This window comes from Macaca thibetana, chromosome 16 (genome assembly GCF_024542745.1).
Source record: "Macaca thibetana thibetana isolate TM-01 chromosome 16, ASM2454274v1, whole genome shotgun sequence".
NCBI lineage: Eukaryota > Metazoa > Chordata > Mammalia > Primates > Cercopithecidae > Macaca > Macaca thibetana.
The window spans coordinates 3,145,100-3,173,052 of NC_065593.1; the positions used below are offsets into that span (position 1 = coordinate 3,145,100).

A 27,953-nucleotide genomic window follows, 5' to 3' on the forward strand; every position below is an offset into this window, starting at 1 on the left:
TTTCAAAATATATTAGATTTGGTTTTTATTGTAGAGCACACATATCAGGGCAAAGTGCTGCACACACAACTACAAATCATTTTTGGGAAAAAAGCTGTAAAAAAAATAAAACTGCAACTGCTTTAATTATGCAGTCCCGACTTGAGAAATCCACGCTGGCAAAGGAGTTCTGGCCCCTGAGAGGGGCTTCTTGATGGTGGCTGCCCCAGATTTCTGCAGCCTATGAGGTCTCAGGCCCAGACCTCTGTACACAAAGCCCCCAAAGTGGTGGTATCCTGGTTGCTGGGAGGGCCTCGGCTCTTGGCAAGCCCAGGTCCTGGCCTGGCTGACAAGAAGACATTCCTAATGAATCTAGATCCACAAAACCTTTCTGCCTTCCAGGATCTGAGTGGGTAGACGCTACCAAAGACTTTACCTTTTTTTTCTGAAAGCCCCTTCACCAACTCCCATACCCTGAAGCGGAGGAAGCACCAGCCCAGTCTGCAGGCCTGAGTTCTGGCCTTGGATGCATGCTGCCGGCAGACAAGAGGGGGCAGGCGCCTTCCTAGAAGGATGACATGAGGATGAGGCCCAAGCTGGCCAATGGAGAAGGGAGGGGAAAGGAAAAAGCCAGGAGACTAAAGGGGGAAAAAAACTCAAAACAAAAGAAAACAAAAACCCTACCACACACCACAACAATTTTCCATACCCCAAATGCTAGACTTGGAAGGACACCAGTCCCTCTAGCTAGAAACAATTTCTAAAACTGACCCAACGTGGCAAGTCTAACTGTTCCAAATAATCACACGCATATGCTCAAAAGGAGCAACCAGCAAAAAAGTGTGCTCTTGATAAGAGAGGTCAGGACCACTGCACTAGCCCCTCAGCAGCCCAAGGAACTGTGGACAGAGTAGGCTAGTGGACGTGGGTGGAGGAAGCCTGGGGGGCTTAACAATAGCTTTGGGATGGCAGGGGCTGGCACTGTTTAAGCCCCTGCCCAGGCAACCTGAACAACTCTGCCGCAGGAGGAAGAAAGGGTGTTTGCATGAGCTTGCAGGGCGTGGATGGCAGGTGAGAAGTGGAGAACAGCAGCCCCCATGTAGAGCCTGAGGCTCCAGGAGACCTCAACCAAGTACAGACATCCAGTGGAGAAAAGGGGCGGGCAGAAGACTGAACTTTGTTTAGAACACTGCAGAGATTTACATGGAAAGCAAAATAATTTTCTTAACCAAAACATTTTGTTGCTTTTAAATAAACCCAGCCTGATACAGCCCCACTTAAAAGATGGCTGCTCTGCTCCACCACCTCTACTGGCCACTCCAGCATCAGCCTCTGTCCCCTATAGATGCCAACAACCTTTTCATCCAGGAGAAATACCAAGAATATGAGAACCCAGGTCCTGGCCAATTCTATTCTTCAGCCTTAACAGGCAACAAAACCAAGGAAAAATATATAGAATTAAAAAAAAAAAAAAAAAAACCCCAATAAACAAAAACAAAACCCTCAGAACAAAAGGAGGGGCAACTACGTAAGGATGAGCCAGAGTTCCCAGGAGGGCGGCGGGTAGACCTCAGTGCCGCCGCATCTTCACCTTTCGGGCAGGGCTGCCTGCTGCCTCGGAGCAGTCCTCTGAGGACTCGTAGGACTTGCGCCAGTAGTTCTCAGAGCTGAAGCTACCCCTCCGCCGGTGTGTGGGCAGCAGCACCGAGCGCCGGTTCTCTTCCTTGTCCATCTCCAGGATCCGTGGCCTGCAAGGAAAGGGAAGCAGGGCGTTATCTGAGAGGCTGTCAGGAGGGGCCTGGCTTTACCACTATACCTGGTCTCATCCTTGGGATGGGTCACTCCAGCTCAGTGGTCCTCAATGAAGGGTAGTCCTGGCAGAGGCCCTGGTATCAGAGGTTCTTGCCCACTAACTGCCAGTGACCACCCCAGTCTTTGGGACATTTCCCAATTGCCCTGTGGGGTCTGCCTGGCTCAGAGTCTGGTGCCCTGGGACACTGCCAGGGCTGCTGGACAGAGATCTTCCCTACCACAGCCTCAAGACTCTGCATCGTTCTGCCATCTACCTTTACTTCCCAGCTCTACCCACTTTCTCTCTCTTGGGCCTCCCAACACTCCCTTCTCCACTTACCAACCCCATTATCCCCTGAAACCACAAAGCTCTTTTGTGTCTCAGGGTTTAGCTCATACAGTATTTTCTGCCTAGAATGCTCTTCCATATCTTTCTTATCCTTCTGGAATCAACTTAAGCTTAGTACCTGTGGGCAGCATCAGGGTCTGCCTTGCGGTGGGACCGCTTGGGTTTCAGAGCAGGGTCCCTGTTGTTTCCTGACAGACGATCTGAAGCATAGCTGGGTGGTAACACGGAGCTGCTCAGGGACTTTGTTTCCAACCGGGGTGCATCTAATCTTGTCCTGCAAAGGAAACATACATGGGGTCACCAAAGGGCCTCTGGTGAAGGTGTGGGCACCATCAGACCAATTCTCTGGCCAGGCAAAGTGGGAGCCAGCAGTCTCTGCTCCGAACCTCAGTCCTTGAGGTTCAACTAGAGATCGGTCTAGCTGACTTTCAAAGACCCTCCTCAAGTCCACATTTAGGAGTAAGGAATGGGAACACTTTTGTTTGGAAACTCCCAAGGATAGGCTGTACTACCCTAGGGGAAAGATCCCAGGGCTCACTCTCAGCTGAACGAAGCAGCCTCACCTCACTCCACTTGGACCCACAGGTTCTCTGGGGCCATCTACTTCATTTGCCAGAAGACCAACGGCCCCACTGGTGGGTCCCAACACAGGAAGGATCCCTGGTCCAGGCCTGTAGAGGGGCTGGAGAGAAAGAGAGCCAGAGCTACCCTATTTTCTTACTGTACAGACAAGGATGCTGAAACTGAGTGGCAGAGCCAGGGTGGGGAACCCAGGCCCACTCCACAACCATGAGCAGTCACCTGGCGATTTCTGCTCATTTCAGGATGCAGACAACGTAGAGGCCAGAGGGCTTTTGAAGGCACAGTCCCCACCAAGCAGCAGGTATAGGTACAGGTTTCAAGGAATACACTGCCGAGTAAAGGGAAGGCACACAAATACAGATGAGGAAGAGGGGGATGGAGAAGCTGGGTAGAGATAACTTAGGGCAGTGATCCAAGTCCTTTATGAAGCCAGACCAGAAGGGAGCTGGCCTGGAAAACCTCAAAGAAGCCCTTAGGCTCTTTGTATGGTACAGAGAAGGCTGGCAAGTCAGGCAGGTGGGAGCAAAGGGCAGAAGGACCCATGTAATAGACTGGGTGGGGAGCCGCTGCCGTCGCCATGACCCGCGGTAACCAGCGTGAGCTCGCCCGCCAGAAGAATATGAAAAAGCAGAGCGACTCGGTTAAGGGAAAGCGCCAAGATGACGGGCTTTCTGCTGCCGCCTGCAAGCAGAGGGACTCGGAGATCATGCGGCAGAAGCAGAAAAAGGCAAACGAGAAGAAGGAGGAACCCAAGTAGCTTTGTGGCTTCGTGTCCAACCCTCTTGCCCTTCGCCTGTGTGCCTGGAGCCAGTCCCACCACGTTCGCGTTTCCTCCTGTAGTGCTCACAGGTCCCAGCACCGATGGCATTCCCTTTGCCCTGAGTCTGCAGCGGGTCCCTTTTGTGCTTCGTTCCCCTCAGGCAGCCTCTCTCCCCCTGGGCCACTCCCAGGGGTGGGGGGGTTACCTCTTCCCAGTGTTTTTTATTCCTGTGGGGCTCACCCCAAAGTATTAAAAGTAGCTTTGTAATTCAAAAAAAAAAATAGACTGGGTGGGAAGTGACAGGACACAGCTAGCAGAGACCCTGAAGGCATCTTTTCCAGGGTCTGCTAGACACAAAGTAGTAACTTAGTTCCAAAGAATTATGGGCTGCAGTCAGAGCAGGACTCTAAGGATACCAGAGGATGCTGACGAAAAGTAAGCAGGAGGGAAATCCAAGAACTGCCTTGGGCTAGGCTGCTTGGCATCCTTGGTAACAACTGCATCTTGTCTTCACAGTTCCCCCCATTCCCCATGGCTGCCTCCCCACATTCTATTGGCTGGCCTGATGGGAAGGATCAGAAAGGCAGTAAGTCATGCATCCTGCAAGTCACAGGGGAAAGTTTAAAGCCAAAGTGAGACTTCAAGCCTGACAGGCAACAGTTACTCTGAACCTGGGCAGGAAATCTCTCCTAAAGGCAGCAGGGGCATCTCCTTCCTTCCAGCTGGGAACCAACGTTCTGATGCCTCAGGCCCAAACTGGTGTGTAGGCAAGTAAGACAGGCATCCCCATCCCTTTGCTTTGGCCTTGTAGAGGGGGAAGCCAGAAGGGCTCAGCTGCAGTGAGTGGCTCTCCAGTCTCAGGCTCCTCTGGACTGCTCCAGACTCATAGATGCAGAACCTAGCATCAACAGGAGAAAATCTAGTCTTGGCACTGCCACTCAGAATCCAGGCTAGTCACCATCCTTCCTGGGGCTTCCTTCCTCAGTTTCCCCATCTGAGCAAAGGACAGAAATGTGACTGGCTCTAAGGCTTCTTTGTGCTAAGGGTCTAAGGAATGGAAGGCAAGTTGGCAAGTTGCCTCCTTCAAGGCTGGAATTCTCTGGGTAGAGGTGGTACTGAGCAACTACCAGAGATGATGTGAAATAGAATAAAATCATTCTTTAAAAAAAAAAAAAAAAAAGTCATGTTTTGCTCTGTGGCCCAGTCTGGAGGGCAGTGGTATGAACACAACTCACTGCACCCTTGAACTCCTAGGCTCAAGAGATCCTCCTGCCCAAGCCTCCCAAGGAGCTAGTACTACAGGCCTGGGCCACCATGCCCGGCTAATGCTTTTTTTTTTTTTTGGAGAGACAAGGTACCACCATTTTGCCTAGGCTGGTCTCTAACTCTTTTTTTTTTTTTTTTTTTTTTTTGAGACGGAGTCTTGCTCTGTCCCCTCAGGCTGGAGTGCAGTGGGGCAATCTCGGCTCACTGCAAGCTCCACTTCCTGGGTTCACGCCATTCTCCTGCCTCAGCCTCCTGAGTAGCTGGGATTACAGGCATGCGCCCCCACGTCCAGCTAATTTTTTTTTTTTTTTTTTTTTTGAGGCGGAGTCTCGCTCTGTCACCCAGGCTGGAGTGCAGTGGCGCTATCTCCTCTCACTGCAAGCTCCGCTGCTTCCCAGTTTCACGCCATTCTCCTGCCTCAGCCTCCCTAGAAGCTGGGACTACAGGCGCCCGCCACCACGCCCGGCTAATTTTTCTGTATTTTTAGTAGAGACAGGGTTTCACCGTGTTTGCCAGGATGGTCTCGATCTCCTGACCTCGTGATCCGCCTGCCTCAGCCTCCCAAAGTGCTGGGATTACAGGCTTGAGCCACAGCGCCCGGCCTAATTTTGTATTTTTAGTAAAGATGGGGTTTCTCCATGTTGGTCAGGCTGGTCTCAAACTCCCAACCTCAGGTGATCTGCCCGTCTTGGCTTCCCAAAGTGCTGGAATTACAGGCGTGAGCCACCGCACCTGGCCCAATGACCTTTGGTGGCACTTCTTTACCAGGTGTCGTGCCACCAAGTTGAGAGGTCCAGGTGCAGAGATCAGACTAAACGTTAGCCATTATGCTTGACTTAAAGAACTCTAAGGGCCTCACTGAAGAAAGTCCCTCCTCTGGTATCCATAAAGCTAAGACCCTATAGGTGCCAGGGAGCCCATGGTTCAGCAAAGGAAGGTCCCTGAGTGCTCCAAAAGCCCCAGTGAAGCCCTGGTGGGGGCACTCTGGAGTTGTTTCTTCGGGGGAATGATGGATGGTAAGAGAAAAGCAGAACCACCAAAATGAGAGCTCTTGACACATCCCCTGGGACTGTCACATCTCATAACAGTTGGAGAAGCTCCTGCCCTCTCCACACTTCCAAAAATCCACTAAGCTGCAGGATGCCAGGCTAGAGCTTGACTTCAAGCCCAGTGCCCACCAGTAGCTTAACTTCAGAACATGCCCAGTTAAAAGACCCTATAGGTTGCCCAGTTAAAAGGCAACCAATTCCCATGGTGCAAGTCAGATCTTCAGGGTTTAGCAGAGAGAGCCACGAATTTGGATTCAGGAGGCCTAGTTCTTTTTTTTTTTTTTTTTTTTTTTTTTTTTTTTTTTGAGACCGAGTCTCGCTGTGTCACCCAGGCTGGAGTGCAGTGGCCGGATCTCAGCTCACTGCAAGATCCGCCTCCCGGGTTTTACGCCATTCTCCTGCCTCAGCCTCCGAGTAGCTGGGACTACAGGCGCCCGCCACCACACCCGGCTAGTTTTTTGTATTTTTAGTAGAGACGGGGTTTCACCATGTTAGCCAGGATGGTCTCGATCTCCTGACCTCGTGATCCACCCGCCTCGGCCTCCCAAAGTGCTGGGATTACAGGTTTGAGCCACCGCGCCCGGCCAGGAGGCCTAGTTCTAGCAGTAAGGTCTGGACCCAGGCATCTTCAGGTAACAACAGGAATGAAGACCTGCCTTACAGATCAGAGTAGGTATTCAAAGGTCAGAGCAAGGCACCTTGGGCATGCGAGATGGGGGTTGACCATGATACCCAGAGTGGTCACCTACAGTGTCAGGACAAAGCAGGGACAAGGGAGGTCACAACAAAGGATGGCTGTAGCACTAATGTGTGAACCTAAGGGAAGGGAGGGAGTTGATCTTATCCTAAGTCCTCCAGAAAAGCTGCTGGGGTGAATTATTCTCCCTGCAGGGATAGGAAAGCAAAGCTAAATCCCAGAGCAAATCACTAGCTTGAGTCACAAAGTCCACCTACTACTCTGTAATGGCCTCTAAAGCACAGGTGGGGCCAGGCACAGTGGCTCACACTTGTAATCCCAGCAGTTTGGGAGGCCAAGGTAGAAGGATTACTTACAGCCAGGAGTTTCAGACCAACCTGGGCAACAAAGAAAGACCTTGTCCCTACTTAATTTTTTTTTTTTTTTTTTAACAGTCTTGCTCTGTCTCCAGGCTAGACTGCAGTGGCACGATCTTGGCTCACTGCACCTCCGCCTCCCGGGTTCAGGCAATTCTCCTGCCTCAGACTCCTGAGTAGTTGGGACTACAGGCGCGTGCCACCACGTCCAGCTAATTTTTATATTTTTAGTAGAGACAGGGTTTCACCATGTTGGCCTGGATGGTTTTGATCTCTTGACCTCGTGATCTGCCTGCCTCAGCCTCCCAAAGTGCTTGGGATTACAGGCATGAGCCACCGCACCTGGTCCTAATTTTTTTTCTTTTTCTTTTTTTTTTAGTAGAGACGGGGTTTCACCGTGTTCGCCAAGATGGTCTCGATCTCCTGACCTCGTGATCCGCCCGTCTTGGCCTCCCAAAGTGCTGGGATTACAGGCTTGAGCCACCACGCCCGGCCATATATATATATATTTTTTTAATTAAAAAATAAAGTGCTGATGGGCCCTCCTCAGTGCAAGAGAGCACTGTGCAGGTGGCAGGGCCACCATTTCTGGGAAGATGGTAAACCAGCCTGCACTCAGGCCACAATGACCCTGGAGCAAGGGCAGTCCCCAGCCAGCTACCAACTACTCTCTAACTTCTGGCTCCACCTTTACCAGGCATCCTTGTGCTAAAAGCCTGGCTTTCCAACAAAGCGAGGCAGAGGCCTGTCCAAGCACCCTCTTGGGTATTTAGTGACCTGGTTCCCTAGAGCTAAGGTCTAAGCTCCAGCACCTTTGAGAATCAAACTCCCACAAAGCTCAGGCCTGTACCTCGCTGGCTTTCCTGCAATAGTACCCACTCCCCTCATAGGACTCTCCCTACCCATCTTCCAGCCTCCTGCCAACAACAGGTTTTTTTTTTTTTTTTTTTTTTTGAGATGGAGTCTCGCTCTGTCACCCAGGTTGGAGTGCTGTGGCGCGATCTTGGCTCACTGCAACCTCTGCCTCCTGGGTTCATGCCATTCTCCTGCCTCAGCCTCCCAAGTAGCTGGGACTACAGGCACCCGCCACCACGCCCAGCTGATTTTTTCTGTATTTTTAGTAGAGACAGGGTTTCATCGTGTTAGTCAGGATGGTCTCGATCTCCTGACCTCATGATCTGCCTGCTTTGGCCTTCCCAAAGTGCTGGGATTACAGGCTTGAGCCACCGCGTTCAGCCAATTACTTTCTTTGAAACAAGGTCTTACCCTGTCATCCAGCCTGGAGTGCAGGGGTGGGATTACAGCTCACTGCAGCCTTGACTTCCTGGGCTGAAGCAATCCTCCTGCCTCAGGCTCACGAGTAGCTCGGACTACAGGTATATGCTACCACACCTGGTTATCTATCTATCTACCACACCTGGTTATCTATCTTATCTATCTACCTATCTATCTATCCATCCATCTATCTATCTACCTACCTACCTACCTACCTACCTGAGATGGAATCTCACTCTGTAGCCCAAGCTGGAGAGCAGTGGTGCAATCTATCTATCTATCTGAGATGGAATCAGTCTATCTAATCTAATCTAATCTATCTAATTAATCTATTCATCTATCTATCTAAGATGGAGTCTCACTCTGTAGCCCAAGCTGTAGTGCAGTGGCACAATCTTGGCTCACTGCAACCTCTGCCTCCCGGGGTCAAGTGATTCTCGTGCCTCGGCCTCCCAAGTAGCTGGGACTACAGGCGCGTGCTACCACGTCCGGCTAATTTTTTTGTATTTTAGTAGAGATGGGGTTTCACCATGTTTCCCAGGGTGGTCTCAAATTCCCGAGCTCAGGCGATCCGTCCACCTTGGCCTCCCAAAGTGCTGGGATTACAAGTGCAAGTCACCACACCCAGCCAGGAGGAGTTTAGAAGACCACCTAGCATTCACAAGTTTAACCACAACTGCCCAATTTACAGGTGCTCCGGTAAGATTGCATGTGGAGAGGAGTGGCAGAGCCAGGGCAGAAGCCCAAGTCTGTCACTTCCCTGGTGATCCCATTGTACCCATATTCCTTGGGCAGGCCACAGACACATCAGAACAATCAGGCTGCCAAAAGGGCAGGGTGTATACATGTGGACACAGACTTACTGAACTAGGGAACAAATGTGAGCTAAGTCTAACCACAGGAGACACAAATCATGGAGAAAGGAGCAACATCAAGCCCTGGTCAGAGAAACCAAGAGCTAGGCACCCCTCATCCCATTCCTAAGGAATGAAGTCCAGAGTGAGACCTCCATTTCCTTCCACTGTTCATCCATCCACTCAGCCTCACCTTCAGATTGTTCTGTTCTCAGGGAGGGTCTCCTCCTGACTCCTCGAACTCTGTGGATCTAATCATCAAGTAAGCTACTGAGCTCAGCTTCCTACAATCTCTCAGATGCCTCCATGGCTCCCCAGCACCCTCAACATCTCTCTACACAGCGTGAAGTTTTTTCTGTCTTAGGCCAGTGTATCAAGTCCTCCACTCCTTATCTATTCTATGCTCCAGAACAGAGTTCCTGGACTCCACGCCTCTGTAAAGAGCATCTCTTCTGACTGAACTATCTTTGCCCCTGAGCCGCCTTCTATGCTGGCTAAGGCCCAAGCATCCTTGACTACCTTCAGGTGGCACTTCTCTGGAAAGTCTTCTTTGACCAGTTCCTGGTGAGATGCTAAATGTCTGCCTTTTCCCAAAGGACAAAAGAGAACAGGAACCCATACAAACCCCATTCCAGGTACTAGCACAGAGCCTAGCGCACATCAGCTTAGGTTACCACTTGGCAAAGGGATCTCCAGCTGCTTTTCCCAGCTTCAGATCACTCTGAGCTGAGTTCCACTTGACCAAAAGCAAATAAATGGGCTATATATACTGCTTTGTGCCACTTTATCTGGTTACCTGGAGAGTACCAATCTCAAGAATACAAGTCTCACAGTGCAATCCTGAGGGCCTCCTAGAAATCAAGGGATTGGGTGCCCTAGTCACCAACTAAAGGCCCCGAAGACCCATAAGCCATCTCTTGAGAATCAAATGTTGACCTAAGGAAGGCCTCCTTCCCTCTTTCATTCCTCATCTACGTAAGTCCCCTATATTTCCCTGCCTCCTAGCCTTTGAGCTTACCATTTCTGCCTGGCTAGCAATTTCTAGCTCAGGGGCCAGATCTACCAAGCTCGCCTTTACCTTCCCTCCCGCTAAGCTGGATATAATTTTTTTTTTTTTTTTTTTTTTGAGACAGAGTCTTGCTCTGTCTCCCAGGCTGGAGTGCAATGGTGCGATCTCGGCTCACTGCAACCTCCGCCTCCCGGGTTCAAGTGGTTGTCCTGCCTCAGCTTCCTGAGTATCTGGGATCACAGACACCTACGACTATGCCCAACTAATTCTTGTATTTTTAGTATTTTCATCATGTTAGTCAGGCTGGTCTTGAACTCTTGACCTCAGGTGATCCACCTGCCTCGCCCTCCCAAAGTGCTGGGATTACCGGTGTGAGTCACCACGCCCGACCTGGGTTTTTGGGTTTTTGCGTTTTTGCAGGGCCTGCAGAGAATACCCTGTGCTTTTACACCTTTTACACCTCTGCTTTGTGTTGGAATGGCATGCAAAGTGCAAACTTATTACATGTGAAGCACCAAGGGGGCACTAAATTTCCTGCGGTGCCCACCTCAAGTGCCTTGTACATAGTAGATACTTGATGTTTCCCTCAAGTCAGAAATCCTTGCTCAAAGGTCATTCCAACTAGCAAGATGACCTGAGACAGCTCACTTCCTATCTGAGCCCCTTTCCAAACAGAGTTCACACCTTCTAGTTTCAGGGTTAGTATGTGGATGCTTGGCACAGGGTAGCTAGCAAGGCCTACCAGGAGCAGAAGCACAGAGCGCACTAGCGTAGGAGTACTAGGGAATCATGGAAAAACGGGAAGACTCCCCTCACAAATGAATTATTATATCCAAGAAGTTTGTCAGCCTCTTGGTTATCTAACTAGTAATTTAGAACTTTAACCACACCTCCAGTGAGGTTAGGTCCAGCTTCCCCTTCCAGGGTTACCAACAATTACAGAGAAAAGACTTGCAAGTTGGGGCAGCTTGCCCTCGGTCGGCTGGGAGACAGCAACATTCAGGAAATTTGGGGGTGCTGAGGCACCTCAAAGAGCCGACTAGCCTGTAGCTGCTGCCTCACCCCACTCTCTGTAGAGTGCCCCCTACATACTCGTAACACTCTCCCCAATCAACACAATTCTCTACTTGCACAGTAGAGGCAAGAAAGCCCTTCTGTATCTGAGCTCCAGTTTCCTAACTCAAAGCATCCATCCCAATGACACACTGGGGAAAAGGGCGGGACTTGGGGTACTCCACTGTGCAAACCACCAAGGAACCACAAGACCCAGGTTCCAGGTCTCATTCAGCCATTTACTGGCTAAGTTGTGAGATCAAACATTATAACACCAAGGGACAGTCTGAGGATTCCACTCTGGGGAGGCTCTTAAAGGGTCACTTCCAGCCTTCCTGTGAGAAACAAGGGCACATGTGCACGAAGACTTGGCACCACCCATGTTCAAAGAAGCTGCACTCTGTCCAACCAGAAAGCACTTGGCAGCCGCCCACCCGTTTCCTTCCATGAGGCCCTTAAAAAGACCTTTCCAGCTCTGACTGACCTGAGCTGGTGACAAGAGTTCCCAGGGTCTCCCCCAGCTGCCTGTGCAATCTTTATCTGAACTTATGAGAAGGCAGGACAGGCTCTAACTCCTCTACCATAATCAGGGCCAGGCTCAGTGCCCAGATTCTACCCACTGTAACACAACCTCACCAGAAGACATCAAACCAGCCAGGTATCTTCCAAGACCACATCCTACTTATCTCTGGGCAATGCCTGGGCCAAGATGCTCCCCCTTTTTAACCTGTCACAACCCGTCCTTTCCCAAGACAAGCCCATGTAGCTACTCTAGACCTGCTCCTCACTGGCCTGAATTGTTCTCCACACTAGTTGATGCCTCTTCTGGGCTGCACTTCATGCTAGGCCCCAGATGAACAGGGATATCCTTAGTCCTACAGAATACAGACTTGAAAATTCACAATGGCAAGCGTATGAGCTATGACAGTCCAAACAGGGGTGTGTGTATGTGTCTGCATGTGTGCTGAAAGGGCTTTAGGTGATGCTAAAATGCTAGAGGGCTTTTTATATGATGCTTTCTGCATGTCAAAATGGTCAATCTGAGCGATGAAGAATGACTAGGTTATTTGAAGAGCTGGTTATCATGTAGGTTATCTGGGGAGTTGGGATATGAATTAGAAGATGAACATGTTAGATGAGAAGGCATTCCCAATGGAGGCCACACTACTACAAGAGTCCACGACACAAGTCCATGAACCATAACAGGAGCTGCAGATACTTTAGAGTTCCCCACAGTTGTGCACTTCCCCAGCTCAGCTGCCCGGGGAAGCTGGGACATCCTCCCACTCTTCTCCAGTCCCCTTACACCAAAGCTCTGTGCTTCTGCCCTCCAGCCCAGTCTGTGAATGGTTCCTGGGCCCTCTCAAGTCAGAAGGTAGAAGAGTCTCAGTCACGCAACAGCAGCCATTCCCAAGGTCAAGCCACTGCCAGGGGCCCAGCTGGCTAAAAAGCTTCCCAGGGAGCTGATTAACAATGCAGACTCTTAGCTGTGCTGAGGAGCATCTGACTCAGCTGAACTGGGCGGCCAGGTATGGGAGTCACCCTTCAAGAAAAAAGTAGCAGTTAGAAGACTGACACTCCAGCTACGGCCACTACCACCTGCATATCTAGTTAAGATTTCCCCAAAATAAGCTACTATGAGAAGATGAGAGGAACACTTGGGAAGTTACTGCTCTGATTCTATATAACATTAGAAGTTCCTCTCTAGGTTCCTGGCCTGGGCAGGCCACCCATCCCTGGCTGCAGCTGGAGGTACCAGGTACAGCCTGAGAAGAAATGACTGTGGAGGAGAGGCTGAAAGAGTGCTACACTCTGGACTCCATTATTTCTGAGTTCTGGCCTGTGCCGGAAATCAAGAAAAATAAAGTAGAAGGCAGATAAAAACCCTTCCCTTCCTCTGGCAAATTCTGGGAATAGTCTTAGGCTAGAAAAGAAAGGCTGCCAACTACCAAGTCGACCCAAGTTTCTGGAGCTCCCATATGTGTTCAGTGCTCTGCCTGTACCATAGGACTGTCGAACAGGTATGGATCATACCCATCTACTATAGTTAAAACAGACTAAAAGTTTTGACTTGACAAAGTGGCAAAGCCACACCAAAGAAACTTCACCACTACATTACTCTGGAGTTAAGGGCCCAAAGGACCAGGAGGCCAAAGTTATTGTTTACTGACTAAAGTTGATGAGCCAGAAAAAATTACCAATGACCAAAGCTGGAACAATCTGGGCATAAAATAAATTCCCAGAAGTCCGTACTTATATAAAATTATACTTATATAAATAAATGATTGAATAAATGAGGAAGAGCAGACCAATCCCCCTGCAGAAGAATTCTAAATAACTCACCTGGATGCTTCCCCTCAAGGAGATGGTGCTAACTCCCACACTCTAACTGTGGGCATGCATGGTGGCCTCCTTCCCTAAGGGTACAGTATGGGTAAGGAAAAACAGTAATTTTACAGTGGAAAACCTGACAAACAGTGCATCAGCCAGGTGATCAATATCAATAGTGATAAGTTACATTGATAGTATGTATTCTTGGTATGTAGTAAAAATGGCATGCATTTTACCATAAAAACATTAGACAAATCCCAATTGAGAGACGTTCTATACAATATCTAACCAGTCGATATCTTCAAGAATAAGGCAGGCCGGGCACGGTGGCTCACATCTGTAATCCCAGCACTTTGGGAGGCCAAGGCAGGCGAACCACTTGAAGTTAGAAGTTAGAGACCAGCCTGGCCAACGTCTGCACGAAAAAATTTAAAAAGTAAGCTGGGTGTTGTGGCACACGCCTATAGTTCCAGCTACTCAGAAGGCTGAGGCACAAAATCACTTGAACCTGGGAGGCAGAGGTTGCAGTGAGCTGAGATGGCGCCACTGCATTCCAATCTAGGCGATAGAGTGAGACCCTGTCTCAAACAAACAAACGAACAAAAAAAGGAATAAGGCAAAGTCTGAGAAACTGTTATAACCAAGAGGAGTCTAAGAGGATATGTCGACTAAATGTAATGTAGGATGATCTTGGGACAGAAAAAGGACATTAGGAAAAATGTAAGGAAATCGAAATAAAGTAGGGACTTTAGTTAATATACCAATAAAAAATTAAATAGGGAAAATGGGATGCAGAGTACATGGGAACTCTGTACTATCACAATTGTCTGTAAATCTAAAACTATTCTAAAAAATAAAGTTTAATAAAAAGAAGGAAGAAAGAAGAAAGACAGCAAGTGATATGTGTCAAGCCTTGTTTTGCTCTGCTTACTGACTTCTATGACTCTGGGCAATCACCTATCCTCTCTGGAACTCTTTTCAAAAGGCAGGCTTGAACCAGGTATGGTGGCACATGCCTGTTGTCCCAGCTATTCAGGAGGCTGAAGCAGGAAGGTAACTTGAGTCCAGGACTTTGAGGATGCAGTGAGCTACAAAGGCCAATGGCACCACTGCATTCCAGCCTGAGCAAGAGTAAGACTTTTTCTTTAAAAAAAAAAAAAGCCGGGCGCGGTGGCTCAAGCCTGTAATCCCAGCACTTTGGGAGGCCGAGACGGGCGGATCACGAGGTCAGGAGATCGAGACCATCCTGGCTAACATGGTGAAACCCCGTCTCTACTAAAAAATAGAAAAAACTAGCCGGGCGAGGTGGCGGGCGCCTGTAGTCCCAGCTACTCGGGAGGCTGAGGCAGGAGAATGGCGTGAACCCGGGAGGCGGAGCTTGCAGTGAGCTGAGATCTGGCCACTGCACTCCAGCCTGGGTGACAGAGCGAGACTCCGTCTCAAAAAAAAAAAAAGCAGGGTGGGCGGTGGGGCAGGCTTGTCTTGATCCAATGTCTGTAGGGCTATGGCTTCTTCCACTCACTCCGTCTAAGAAATAAATGCTGGTGAAGCCAGGTTTGCTGATGTTAATTAGCACATCCAATTCCCTCCCCAGAGAAGAGCCATAAGCCATGATTCTGCTGAATACTATATCCTAACCTCCCACCCTTGTCTCCTCTCTTCACTCCCTGTTCTTCCCAGCAGTGAAAACCCAGGCATTTTTAAAGCAGGCTGCTAAAGGCACAGTCTAAAAATAATCACCAAGAATACGTGTGACAAATAAGGACCAAGGAGGTGAGGAATAGAGGCTAAGGGGTGGAATGAAGTTTGGAAGAATGTTGCCCAAATCTTGTCTCAAGATTATACCCACAAATATTGGGAGTATATGCTTTTGTTCAGTCCTAAACTCCCTAAACAGTCAGAGAACTTAATTTTCTGATAAAAAGACAAAACAACTTTATCCTCACAGGATTCAAATAAAAAGTAAGACAACTTAATAGTTCTGCCCTCTAGTCTGCCACGCCACTGATACGTAGGAGCTGAGTTCTAAGTGGACCCAGAGCTACATCTCCAGAGAGGCCTGCAGGTAAGGCAGAAGGTCAGACATCAAGGCACTTACTTCCTGAGGATGATGACTGCTCGGCGCTCCTTGATGTCCTGAGGCCGTATGCAGTGAGTGATTTCATCAGCAGCATATCCACTGAAAAGAAACAGAGAACATGTGACCATGAAGAGTAGACAGACAACCGAAGATCCTGGGGGATATAACAGGACAGGAATATGGCCTAGGTCTTATGGCTGCTCTCTACTCATTACTTGAGTTTCAAGGATCTACATGTAAGGGAGTATCATATTAAGCTCCAGGATGCTTTTGCCAAGAGACTGTAATACTCAAGGAAAAACCTGGTATGAGGCAAAGGAGACCCCTTGGCCACTTAAGGCAGAGGCCCGAAGCAAGTCTCTCCCTGAACATGCCAGGAGCCCTTTTTAAAAAGCGTACTCCAGAGAGTACACTGCATCTTCTCCTCATTCTCCCTCCCTTTAGCAGGTAGAGAAAGCCAAAGCAGCCACTGATAGCACTGACTCACCAGGGAGAGCTAGCACTGCCTCATTCCAAAACAGAGTGTCTACTTTAAGTCTCCTTTTGGGGGGATCCAAAATTTTGAAGACAGCTGTGTCTGAGTATTTTAAGAATTTCCGGCTGGGCATGGTGGCTCACGCCTGTAACCCTAGTACTCTGGGAGGCCGAGGTGGGCAGATCACCTGAAGTCAGGAGTTCAAGACTAGCCTGGCCAACATGGTGAAACCCCGTCTCTATTAAAAATACAAAAATTAGCCAGGAGTGGTGGCAGGCGCCTGTAATCCCAGCTACTCAGGAGGCTGAGGCAGGAGAAACGCTTGAACCCAGGAGGCAGAGGTTGCAGTGAGCCGAGATCACACCACTGCACCTGAGCAACAGAGGGAGACTCCCTCTGGTATCTGTTTATTTTCAACAAGTTATATGACTTTTAAAACTGCTCAGAGACCAACTAATGTGGGTATGACTGTCCTCTTCTCAGCTAGCTCATTCCAATTTGAAACTCTGGAAGCAAGCTCCGAGCCTCCAAAGCCCCTTACATGCTATCACTGGAAGCATGGCAGCCACAAGACACTCCCACTCCAAGTTACTCTACTGAGCTTCAGCAGTTCTACACACCCAGAAACTCACTCAGCCACAGGCCTAGTAGGACAAGTATGGCTTAGTTTCCCTACTTGCCCCTGTACCACAAACCCTTCTCTCATGGATACTGATCAGCTCCCTTCTCAAAGGCTAGTTACATAGACACAAACTTAACTATTAAAAACACTGCAGGCCTGGAAAGGACCCCTCAAGATGGCGAGGCTGGCCAAACCTCAGATCTAGTAACTGAATGCAAGAGCCAGTAAGAGATACAAAGTCAGACTGCTTCAGGCTCAGCCTTAAGGAGGCACCTCTGATTTGGAAATGTGATTTGAGCTCATGCTGGGGATAGAACAAACCTTTATTTTACTTATTTATTTTTTTTTTTTTTGAGACAGAGTCTCACTCTGTCACCCAGGCTGGAGTGCAGTGGCACAATCTCGGCTCACTGCAACCTCTGCCTACCGGGTTCAAGCGATTCTCCTGCCTCAGCCTCCTGAGTAGCTGGGACTACAGATGCGCGCCATCACGTGTGTCTAATGTTTGTTATTTTCAGTAGAGATGGGGTTGCACTATGTTAGTCAGGCTGGTCTTGAACTCCTGACCTCATGATCCATCTGCCTCGGCCTCCCAAAGTACTGGGATTACAGGTGTGAGCCACCATGCCTGGCCCAAACCTTTATTTTATAGATTCCACACCTTCTCCCTCAAGATGCTCCTAGACAAGAATTTTCAAAATTTTCTCCATGAACACCAGTCCCATAAGAGACAGTGGACAGGCTGGGCACTGGCTCACGCCTGTAATCCCAGCACCTTGGGAAGCCAAGGTGGGTGTGTTGTCTGAGGTTAGGAGTTCGTAACCTGACCAGTCTGGCCAACATGGTAAAACACCGTCTCTACAAAAATTAGCCAGGCATGATGGCAGGTGCCTGTAATACCAGCTACTGCAGAGGCTGAGGCAGGAGAATGGCTGAACCCAGGAGGTAGAGGTTGCAGTGAGCCGAGATAGTGCCACTGCACTCCAGCCTGTGTGACAGAGTGAGACTCTGTCTCACACACACACACAAAAAAGACAGTGGACAAATGTCTATAGTGAAATCAATTGCAAAATACTGATGAGAGTTTCAAAAAGCATTACTTAAAGCACATGAGAATCACTACAGCAAAAGAACCCACTGAATTTGTTCAAGCACTGACCAAAGAAACTTCTCTCAAATACCTATTAATACCCATCAGCCCACAATGAGAAGAATCACACAGGAGTTAGGGAGTTGAAGAGACCTGGGTTCAAATGTGAGCTTGTCTCCTACTAGCTTTGTGACCTTGTGTTAAATCACATGCTGAACCTAAAAACCTGTACAGTTTCTTCATCTGTAATAAGGAGAACAGTAGGTTCTTGGGTATTCATCTTGTTATGCTTTATAATTTAGCTGTTCTTTTGCTGCTACTAAGATTACAAGATTTTAAAAATGGGGACAGGGCCTTCTCCCTTCAAGGCAGAACAGCAGCATTATATGACTACATGATTGACACTCCTGGAAAGGGATGGTGAGAGGCCTACCTGCAGGGCTGTTGTGAGAATTAAGTCAGATAATGCAGGGTGCCTGACACCCTACAATCTTTACTGAGCACTCTGACAAAAGTCAGAGGGTCCTGGACTATCCTGGGGCAAGCCAGAGCCCTGGATTCAGGGTCTGCCAAAGAGACACGGTCCGGGCTTCCCCTGCAGGGATCTGCCAGTAGTGGGGGCCTCCTGGGCCCCATTTCCAGAGCTAGGAACTCTAGTTCTCATCCCATGCTTTTATCATTCCACACTGGAGGAATGGGGGTCTAGACTGCAAGACCGTCCCATATATACACACAGGACTTTCCCAAAGAGCTGTCAAAGGTCCCAAAGGCACTTTTTTTTTTTTTTTTTTTTTAAAGACAGAGTCTCACTCTGTTGCCCAGGCTGGAGTGCAGTGGCACAATCTCGGCTCACTGTAACCTCCACCTCCCAGGTTCAAGCGATTCTCCTGCCTCAGCCCCCCAAGTAACTGGGACTACAGGTGTGTACACCACACCCAGCTAATTTTTGTATGTTTAGTGAAGATGGTTTCCCCATGTTGGCCAGGCTGGTCTCGAACTCCTGACCGCACATGATCCACCCACCTCAGCCTCCCAAAGTGCTGGGATTACAGGCGTGAGCCCCTGTGCTCGGCCCCAAAGGCACATTTCTAAGTCCTGAATCTGTGGCGCTGGCTATAGGCAACCTTCCCTGCCACTGACAAGTGTTATCAATCTGTTTGACTTGGCTATACACATAACCAAGGGCTCTGACTTCCCATCTCCAACAAGGAACCACTTTTCTTAATGCAGTTCTGGAGCAAATCCAGATGTTTGTCAAAGCTTGATTGCCCACATGCTCCCTGACCCCATCCCCCAAGGGGCTCTAGAACAAACAATAAGCCATGTCAGGTTCCTGCCATGGAGCCCAGGCCTCGGAAGAACTAGTGTGGAGGTAGGGCTGCACAGGCCCACAAAAATGACTTTGGCACTGACACAACCTGGAAGGCTCATTAGTACTGGCCTTCTAGAACTTTCTAGCAGCTATGACACAGCCCACTGACCCTTCTTCAGAGTATCCGGCTGCTCTGGCAACATGAGCTTCAAGTCCCGATTAAGGGAAGCTCTCCTGGCCAATCTCACAAAGTGTCGAGCAGAGACCACGGGGCATTATTTACTATTAAGGAACCTACTTGCTACAGGAGAAATTCAAAGTCTCAGTCTGCCAGCTTGCAACTTAATATGCCCTGGGTCCAGCCCTACTGCTGGCATGAAAAGTTCCAGGACCTCTTGCTCTTTTGTTTTCACAGGGAAAGGAGAGGAGGAAATACCTTATGCTGTCCGACTTGCATGCTCCCTGCCTGGGCTGAGCCCCCCAGCCCTAGCAGCATTGACTAGTATGTTGCAAATGTCACCCACTAGTCCTATACCTCAGAGTGACTCTCAAAGGAGCTGATATGTCTATGTCCTCTTCTGGGAGCCTTTCCCTGACTCCCCAGACTGGGTTCCCCCTACACTGCTCAACCACACCCTCTCATGCCTCTCTGCTACTTCATCTGCCTTGTGGAAATTGTGTCTTCCCTTCAAGACAAAGGTCTTCAAAGGCCTTACTCATCCCTGCACAATGACACTAAATGAAATGTGTGTTGACCTGAACTATTCTACCACTTAGAACTGTTTCCGCCTCTGCAAAACAAAGATCACAGCAAGCCCCTCCTCAGAAGATTAGGCGCAACTTAAATGAGGTGTCTGAAAATTTTTTTTTTTTTTTTTTTTTTTTTGAGACGGAGTCTCGCTCCGTCGCCCAGGCTGGAGTGCAGCTGCGCGAACTCGGCTCACTGCAAGCTCCGCCTCCCAGATTCACGCCATTCTCCTGCCTCAGCCTCCCGAGTAGCTGGGACTACAGGCGCCCGCCACCAGGCCTGGTTAATTTTTTCTTTTTTTAGTAGACGGGGTTTCACCATGTTAGCCAGGATGGTCTCGAGCTCCTGACCTTGTGATCCACCCACCTCAGCCTCCCAAAGTGCTGGGATTACAGGCATGAGCCACCGCACCCGGCCGCCTTTTTTTTTTTTTGAGACGGAGTCTCACTCTGTTGCCTAGGCTGGAATGCAGTGGTGCGATCTCGGCTCACTGCAACCTCCACCTCCTGGGTTCAAGCAATTCTCTGCCTCAGCCTCCCGAGTAGCTGGGATTACAGGTGCCTGCCACCACACCCAGCTAATTTTTGTATTTTTAATAGAGACAGAGTCTCACCATCTTGGCTATTCTTGTCTTGAACTCCTGACCTCAGGTTATCCACCCGCCTTGGCCTCCCAAAGTGCTGGGATTACAGGCGTGAGGCACAGCGTCCAGCCCTGAAAAACTCTTTGAAGGGACTATGTACATCTCTCCTCTAGGGGACAGTCTTGGAAACTGAGTTGTTACGACACATTTCCAAGATGGCCACCATTTCCCATCTACTCCATGGCCTGCCTAGGCCAGGATGAACCAGAGATGGAGGGACTGGCCAAGATCCCAGCCTGGTGACTGTCTCTCTCCGGCTATGTCTGCCTGCCTTACTGACAGGCCCGCAGGCCAAGAAGGTCAGGCTTTGGGCGGGGGCAGCAGACTAGCCACCTGGAACCAGGGGCAAGATTGTGAGATCAGGCTCAATTATTTACCAGACCTATGCCTCCAAGACGACACATGGTCTAACTTTATGAGAAATCCTGGGGCTTTCTGAATCCAGAGGGAAGGTCAACCTGCCGAGTCCCAATTCTGTATACACCAAGATACAGACAGTGTACTAAACACAGAAGGTAGCCCATCTCCTGAGACACTTTTAGCTAAATTTCAAGCATTCAGTAGATGACAAAGATTCAATCTTCTGTAACAACTCTATGGCATCATTAGACCGGTTTTGCTGATGAGGAAAACTGAGGCCCCAAAAAGATTAATTTGCCCGAAGTCAAACAGTTAAAATGGTGGTGCTGTAACTCTAACCAAGTTTGCCAACAAACTTTCTGGATTCTGTTGTAGAGGCGGTAGGGAAAAAAAGCCCATCTGCGTTTCCTGGTAACAAGCCTGTCCTGGGGGCCTTGCTGGCCTCACTGAAAGGCACATGCACACCCACTAGCCCTATGGAAACCCTCACCAAAGGGCACATGCACACCCACTAGCCCCATTTGCAAAGATGAGCTTATATCCCCCAGAGAACTAGCAGTGTATTAGTGAAGGCTATCCACCTACTACTGGCCAGCCAGCTGTGAAGTTTTTTTTTTTTTGAGACGGAGTCTTGCTCTGTCACCCAGGATGCCAGGCTGGGAGTTCAGTGGCATGATCTCAGCTCACTGCAAGCTCCGCCTCTTGGGTTCATGCCATTCTGCCACCTCAACCTCCCGAGCAGCTGGGACTACAGGCATCTGCCACCACAGCCGGCTCATTTTGTTTTTGTATTTTTAGTAGAGACACGGTGAAACCGTGTTAGCCAGGATGGTCTCGTTCTGACCTCGTGATCCACCCGCCTTGGCCTCCCAAAGTGCTGGGATTACAGGTGTGAGCCACCGTGCCTGGCCTTGAAAATTCTTTTTTTTTTTTTTTTTTTTGAGACAGAGTCTCACTCTACCAGAGTGGATTGCTCAATCTCGGCTCACTACAACCTCCGCCTCCCAGGTTCAAGTGATTCTCCTGCCTCAGCCTCCTGAGTAGCTGGGATTACAGGCACACAGCACACTACCACGCCCGGCTAACTTTTGTATTATTAGTAGAGATGGGGTTTCACCATGTTGGTGAGGTTGGTCTCAAACTCCTGACCTCGTAATCCATCTACCTTGGCCTCCCAAAGCGCTGGGACTACAGGCATGAGCCACCGAGCCCAGGCAGCTCTGAAATTTTTATGGCCTATTTATTCTCTGCTTGCTCTGAACTTCATGATTAACACCATGGTTCACTGCTAGCTTCCTTTCTTTTACCGTCCTCTGACTTCTTGTCAGGCCTTGGCAGCAGCAAGGGCAGCCAACCCCCCTGGCCCAGAGCTCCTCCTGACAGTGCACAGCTCTGACTTCATCCTGTGGTTCCTCCCCCTCCAGTGGAATCAGAAGAGTCCACACAAGAGATGTGGCCCAGGACCTATCTGCCCTACTTTCCCAACTATTTTAAGCCAGAAAGCTAAATTTTGCTTTCACCAGCTGAACAAAATCAGACTTATTCCAGAACTGACAGGGGTGCCCATTCTACCCAATACCAACTGTTAACTGGAAGAGTCACAGGCTGAGCTCACCAGTGCATGCCCTGTGCCTGGGTGATACACAATCATTTTCAGACGGCTGGCCTAGGCCTGGGTCTCTGGGCATGTGGCCACCCCACCACAGACCATGCAGCAGTGATTAAAGATAGCAGCAAGTAAGCAATTAGCCTTGAGGTAATTATTCTAATTAGTCCAATCGGAGTCTGTTTTAATCTGCCCCATGCAGCCAACAGGGAATAGGAGAATGAATGACAGATGAAGTGATATGAAGATAAAAAATATTTCCCTAAAGAACAGCATTAAGAGGGGATACACCCAGGCCTAACATGGGAAGGTTACAAACGACAACTGATAACTAGGTTTGGAAAGGAGTCTGAAGCACTTCCAGAAGATTCTGTGACGCCTTGCTCTAAATGCCCAGGTTTAGACACTGCTGAGTCAATGTGACGCACCAACATCCATGCTGATCACTATTAAACATAAAATTGTATTCCTGCCATGCGGTCTTGGACGGGTACAGACACCATTGCCACCACCACCAACTGAAGTCTGACTAAGATGTCTACTACTAGAATCCCTCCCCATCTGCACCGCACCACTGTTTTCACCAGCCCCTCCCCTCCAATCTGCAGCTTTACTGCTCATCACCTCTGCGCTAGGATCTGTAGCAGGAAACGAGAAAGCACCACTTCTTACCAGCTTATATGCAGGATTTGATGAGGGGCAGGTGTTCACTCACCTGCATACCAGGTAAGCTAAGGAAGCAGGTGCAGGAAGATTTAATTAGTGGAAGGGTCCAGACTCTAGAGCAGTGATTCTCAACTATGGATTCTGCACTTCCCCTGCCTTGGCATTTGGCAGTGTCTGGATACTTTCTGGTTGTCATAAAAAACACTATTGGCACCTAGGAGATAGAAGCCAGGAATGCTGCTAAAAAGTCTACAATGCACGAACAGCCCCACACAATGAAGCATTATTGAGCCCTGAATAACAATAGCACTGTTGAGAAGCCCTGATCTAGAGTTCACCAGAGCATCCTCAACCACAGTCTCTACTAATGAACTCCATCTGCCTCCCATCAACATCCACCCCCTCTTACCTATGGCTACTCCTATTACCGCAGTCAAAGACACCGCTGTTGTGTACTTTCTCCATCTTTCTCTGCTTGGCTCATTCCTAGTCACTTTTCACATTCCAGTTCACTTCCTCCCCTAAACTTCCAACACTCTAAAGTGGGAAAGATGTCCCCCTTTAGTGTGCTTCTGCAGTTACCTTCCTGGGCTATAACTTATCCTCCTGTCTGAGGCCTCCATGGGGCTTGAACTCCATGATGGGAAACTGCCATGTTCTGGGTTCCACCAGATCCCTAGTTCCTTCCCCAATGAGAGAGCAGGGGATCACTGAGTGGTTGTATATGAAAGCAAGCACCGAGTTAAGTACCTACCCCGTGCCAGGCCCTATCTTAGACAACAAATCACCACATTTAATTCTAATAGGCTTCGGAAGTTGGCATCATCCCCACTTACAGATGGGAAAGCCAGCTCAGAGAACGCCTACAAGATCCCAAAGCAAATAAGAGAAAAGCTGGATTCAAAGCCTGGGGCAGCACTTTTCAGGACATCGCTGAGCCTCCCACACTAACTCCACAGCCAAGTCTGAATCCAGTAGGGGTTGACAGGGACTGGGAAAGCTTTAGGACTTTACTATTCTGAGGAAAAGATGAAGAGAATTTTCCTGATGATGCAATCCCGTTGCTGATCACTAACAGACCTGCATACTAAGAACTCGAAACTTCTGTTCTTAAATGCAGGGTGTGCGTGTGTTAAGGAGAGGAGTAGTCCCAAAACCAAAAAAATGCCTTGTGATCCCCTCATTAGGCACCAGACCACTACTAGACCTCCTGACAACCACCCTGAGGTCCAATGACTACGCAGAAAATTAGTATCCCACTAAGAGACCAAATGGTCCTTGTGTGAGGTAATTTCAGCACTGAGAACCCTTCAACAGGGTCAGACCCCAACCTGCCTTACACAGTGAGCACGCTGGAAGGGTGTGTCCTGGAAATCCCATGTTAAAGCATTCTGCCAAGACATCCATCTAGGAGCGCCATGAAGATTTGAGAAGCCCAGAAGGCCATGATAAGAAGGTATCTGACAGGTAAGCTGTCCTCTAGGTTTCAGATGCCTAAGGAGTCACAGTATCGCTTCTGCTACTACTGACTTCCCAGATTCCCATCAGGAGGTCTTGGACATCACAAGGCTCTGCTGCCATCCCCAACATGGAAGGAGCCTCAGCTGTTCGACTCAAATGAGACAGATGACCTCCCCTCATGATATGAAGAGGGCACCAGGGACACTGCTTCTCCTTATGACTTTGGCCCTTCTGACTCACTTCAGAACCTGGGCTGCTCACGACAAAAGCCCACTGTGTCCTCATCTTGTATTTGGTGGTGGTCAACCAAGCTGCTCTGAGAACAGCTGCAGTCTAGACCTAAGAGGTTTTGGGGATTACTGAATTACATTACTAGGTTTACCTTTTTCAGGACTTGAAGGAGGTAGCTTCCAAAAAAATTTTCACTTCACGTTAACAGCAAAGGTGTTCCCACTGGCAATCTCCTCTGGAGGCCAGGGCACTGAGCTAATTCTCAGCAGGATCTGGGAACCGAATATAGGCCAAAAGCCTAAGTTCTACCGCTCACGCAACTATAAGGCCAAACAGTCAAAAGACCAGCTGTATTCTATTGTATTCAGTCCTGACTACGTTCTTACAAAGAACTGATGGGCTCTTCTGCAGCCAGGAGGGAAGAATTTTAAGAGTGTGCTGCTCTCTATTCCTGGCCCAATCACTAATCTGTTCAACTCCAGGGAAGTCACTCCCCCTCCTGGGAATGGAGAATGTGCTTCAATTAAATAATCTCTGGGGCCTTTGCCTGTGACTACTTTCTCGGTTAAGGAATCCAAAAATGGCAGAACAAGAACGACTTTTAGATAGTAAATTTAAAAAAAAAAAATTTAAGTATAGATTTGTAAACGGAAGGCCAGAATGAAAAACTGAAAAATTACAAAGGGATTCATGCTAAGAAATGGGTGGTGGGGAAAAAAAAATCAAAGCGAACAGCCTTCTGAAAAGATGGCTTTTGATGAATTCTCAGTCAAGTCAGTGATCCCGTCAAACCTGCCTTCGGGGACAGGATTTCCACATCGGTTCCCTGTTTTCTTGCTATAGGTATCTTAAACACAGAACCCTTCTCTCGCTCCCTGCAACCTACAAACAGAAGAATTGGTCAGAACTGTAAAAAACGCGGACTCCTACGGGCTGCTGCTTTCTGGGCCAGGGTGGGTAGCTAAGGCAGCAGGCGCAGGGCCGCCCCCTCTACCCGGGTGGGTTACCTGAGCACAGTCACGCTTCCCCTGCGCACCGGCAGGGAAAGCACTGGTTCCGACACCCGAATAGGCTTGAACTGGAACTTGCAGCCGAAGCACAGCGCAGAGTCGCTAAAGAAGGACACGGACACGATGGGGCGCTCGAAGATGTGGATGGGGTCCACGTGAGACACGATGCAGCCGCCGGGCTGGTAGTCGTTGATGACGGCGCTGTTGACGAAGCCCTCGGGGATGACGCGGTGTTCCACCAGCTTTTGGATCACCAGCTGGTGCACCCACTCGGGGATCTCGTCCACGTCGCCCGGCGGGTAGAGGCGCTCCTGGCCGGGCCCGCGCTTCTGCAGCTGGGCGCCGTAAGTGTAGCCTTCGCCGAAGAAGTACTTGTTGCGCAGTGGGGCCCGGTCCACCGTGTGCTCGTTGTACAGGCCCTTCTCAGCGCGGGACACCACCTCGTCAATGCGGGCCTCGATCTTGGCGCACTCGTCCTGGCTGAACAGGCGCATCTGGCGGATGCCGCTCTTCACCTTGCGCGCCTCCTCCTCCTTCTGCAGCTGCTGCTCCTCGTAGTCGCTGCGCTCGGGGTCCGAGTCCTCCTGATACTTGCGCTTGGCCCCGGACACCGGGTAAGGTTCGGCGGCAGCGGCGGCTGCGGCTGCAGCAGCCACGGCGGCGGCGGCGGCTGCGGCGGCCTCCCGGCTGCCCGCCTTATAGTTGTCCCGGGACGTCATGGACTTGAGCTTCTCACGCAGGTCCGTGTAGCCGCTGGCGGCCGCCATGGCCCCCGCGACGCTGCTCTAGGGTCCTCCGGGGCGGGCGGGGCAGCCGGGCATGGCTCTAAGGGGACGCGCCCCGGGGCCCCCGGAAGGAGGGGGGTCCTTAGCGCCGAACCCCCATGCGTGAGTGGGGGACCCGGCGGGGGGCGTCGAGGGTCCGGGCGTGGGGTAAGGCCTCAGGAGCGAAGGGTCATGCAACGGTGGCGACAACGGGGCTTCTTCCTCCTCCACCTTCTCCACGTCCCGGGGGGCAGGGGCGTCGGCAGCGCCTCATGCCGCGGAGGGCTGCTGCGGAGACGCGGCCCGACTCCCGACCAGACCCTCGGACGCCCGGCCCGGCCCGCACTTTAAAGCTCTCCTCACGACGTCACGGGCCGCCAGCCCGACGTCCGCCAGCGCCGCTCCTTAGCGGGCTCCTCACCGCGCACGCGCAGTGCCGCCGGCCACCGCGGCTCCGCGCGCTACGGGCATGCGCGTGCGTGCAGGCCGGGTGGCAGAGGCGCCAGCGCAAGCGCAGACAGGGACCGCTCGCCGTCCGCCGCCCCTCCCCCACTCGCTGAGGGGCTTCGAGGGAGCGCTCTCAAATAGCAACCTGTCTTCACGCCGCGCCGCCTCCAGGACCGAAGGGCTCCCTCTACAGGGGTGCGCTCACACTGCCAAGAGTGTCGCCATGCCGCGTCACGGCATCGTCCGAATGCCCGCAGACGCCTCAACCCCAGCGCGCAATCACCGGGGAACCGCCACAACCTAGGCCGCTCCGTTACCTCCCCCTTTAGCGCTTCCACTCCTTTAATTGGGCCGTGGGCCACGCGCCGGGCAGGCCCTGGCTGGAGTTTCCGGAAGTCGGTTGGTAATCATGCGTGTCAATCAGGCAGTCTCCTTGGTTACTGCGTCCGTCACTTAATTAGCGGCTGGGCGAGCAGCGAGGACCCCTAAAGGAGAGATGGTTGGCTAAATAAGTGCCTGAATGGAGACTCCGCCTGAGGAAAGCCTTTAGGACTCCTAAGGAAACTTCTGAAACCCGCGAAAACTTCTCAAACTGCGGGACCGAGAGCACCCAACCCCACCTCTGAACCCAGATAGGAACGTCCGGCACAAGCCAGACGCGCGTTGTCGGGGTACAAGCCAGCCTGCCGCCGCTGCCGCCGCCACTCGGAGCGGACGTTTCACGAGTCACGTCCCGGTGAAGGCGGGCGCGGGGGCGCGCTGGGGTTGGCGTCGAGCCTCGTTGGTGCTGGAGATGGGCGTGGGGGCACCTCCTACGGGGACGACGGAAGAAAACTCCAGGAAACAAACGGGCGCAAGGATAAGGCTAAGCTATAGATAGTGACTACAGTCAATTCAAAAAAGTTTTGAAGCAGTCAACCAAGGCGTGGCCGGGCTCGGGGGCTCACGCCTGTAATCCCAGCACTTTGCGAGACCAGGGCGGGCGGATCACTTGAGTCCAGGAGTTCGAGACCAGCGTGGCCAACATGGCAACCCCATCTCTACAATAAAATTTCAAAAAAAGAACTGGGCGTGGTGGCGCGCGCAT

At 50.4% G+C, this 27,953-nt stretch overlaps 2 protein-coding genes across 2 annotated transcripts; one reads left to right on the forward strand and one right to left on the reverse strand.

Annotated features, from left to right (window-relative positions):
* On the reverse strand, positions 1 to 27,914 carry ALKBH5 (alkB homolog 5, RNA demethylase). The gene is made up of 4 exons (XM_050763443.1): positions 25,653 to 27,914; positions 15,450 to 15,530; positions 2,238 to 2,393; positions 1 to 1,727 (listed from the first exon to the last, which is right to left on the reverse strand). The coding sequence occupies exons 1-4, from the start codon at positions 26,420 to 26,422 to the stop codon at positions 1,550 to 1,552; spliced, it is 1,185 nt and encodes a 394-aa protein (XP_050619400.1). The 5' UTR covers positions 26,423 to 27,914; the 3' UTR covers positions 1 to 1,549.
* Positions 3,256 to 3,742, forward strand: LOC126938838 (small EDRK-rich factor 2-like). Its single transcript, XM_050763498.1, has one exon. The coding sequence runs from the start codon at positions 3,279 to 3,281 to the stop codon at positions 3,456 to 3,458; it is 180 nt and encodes a 59-aa protein (XP_050619455.1). The 5' UTR covers positions 3,256 to 3,278; the 3' UTR covers positions 3,459 to 3,742.
* Positions 27,915 to 27,953: the final 39 nt, after the last annotated feature.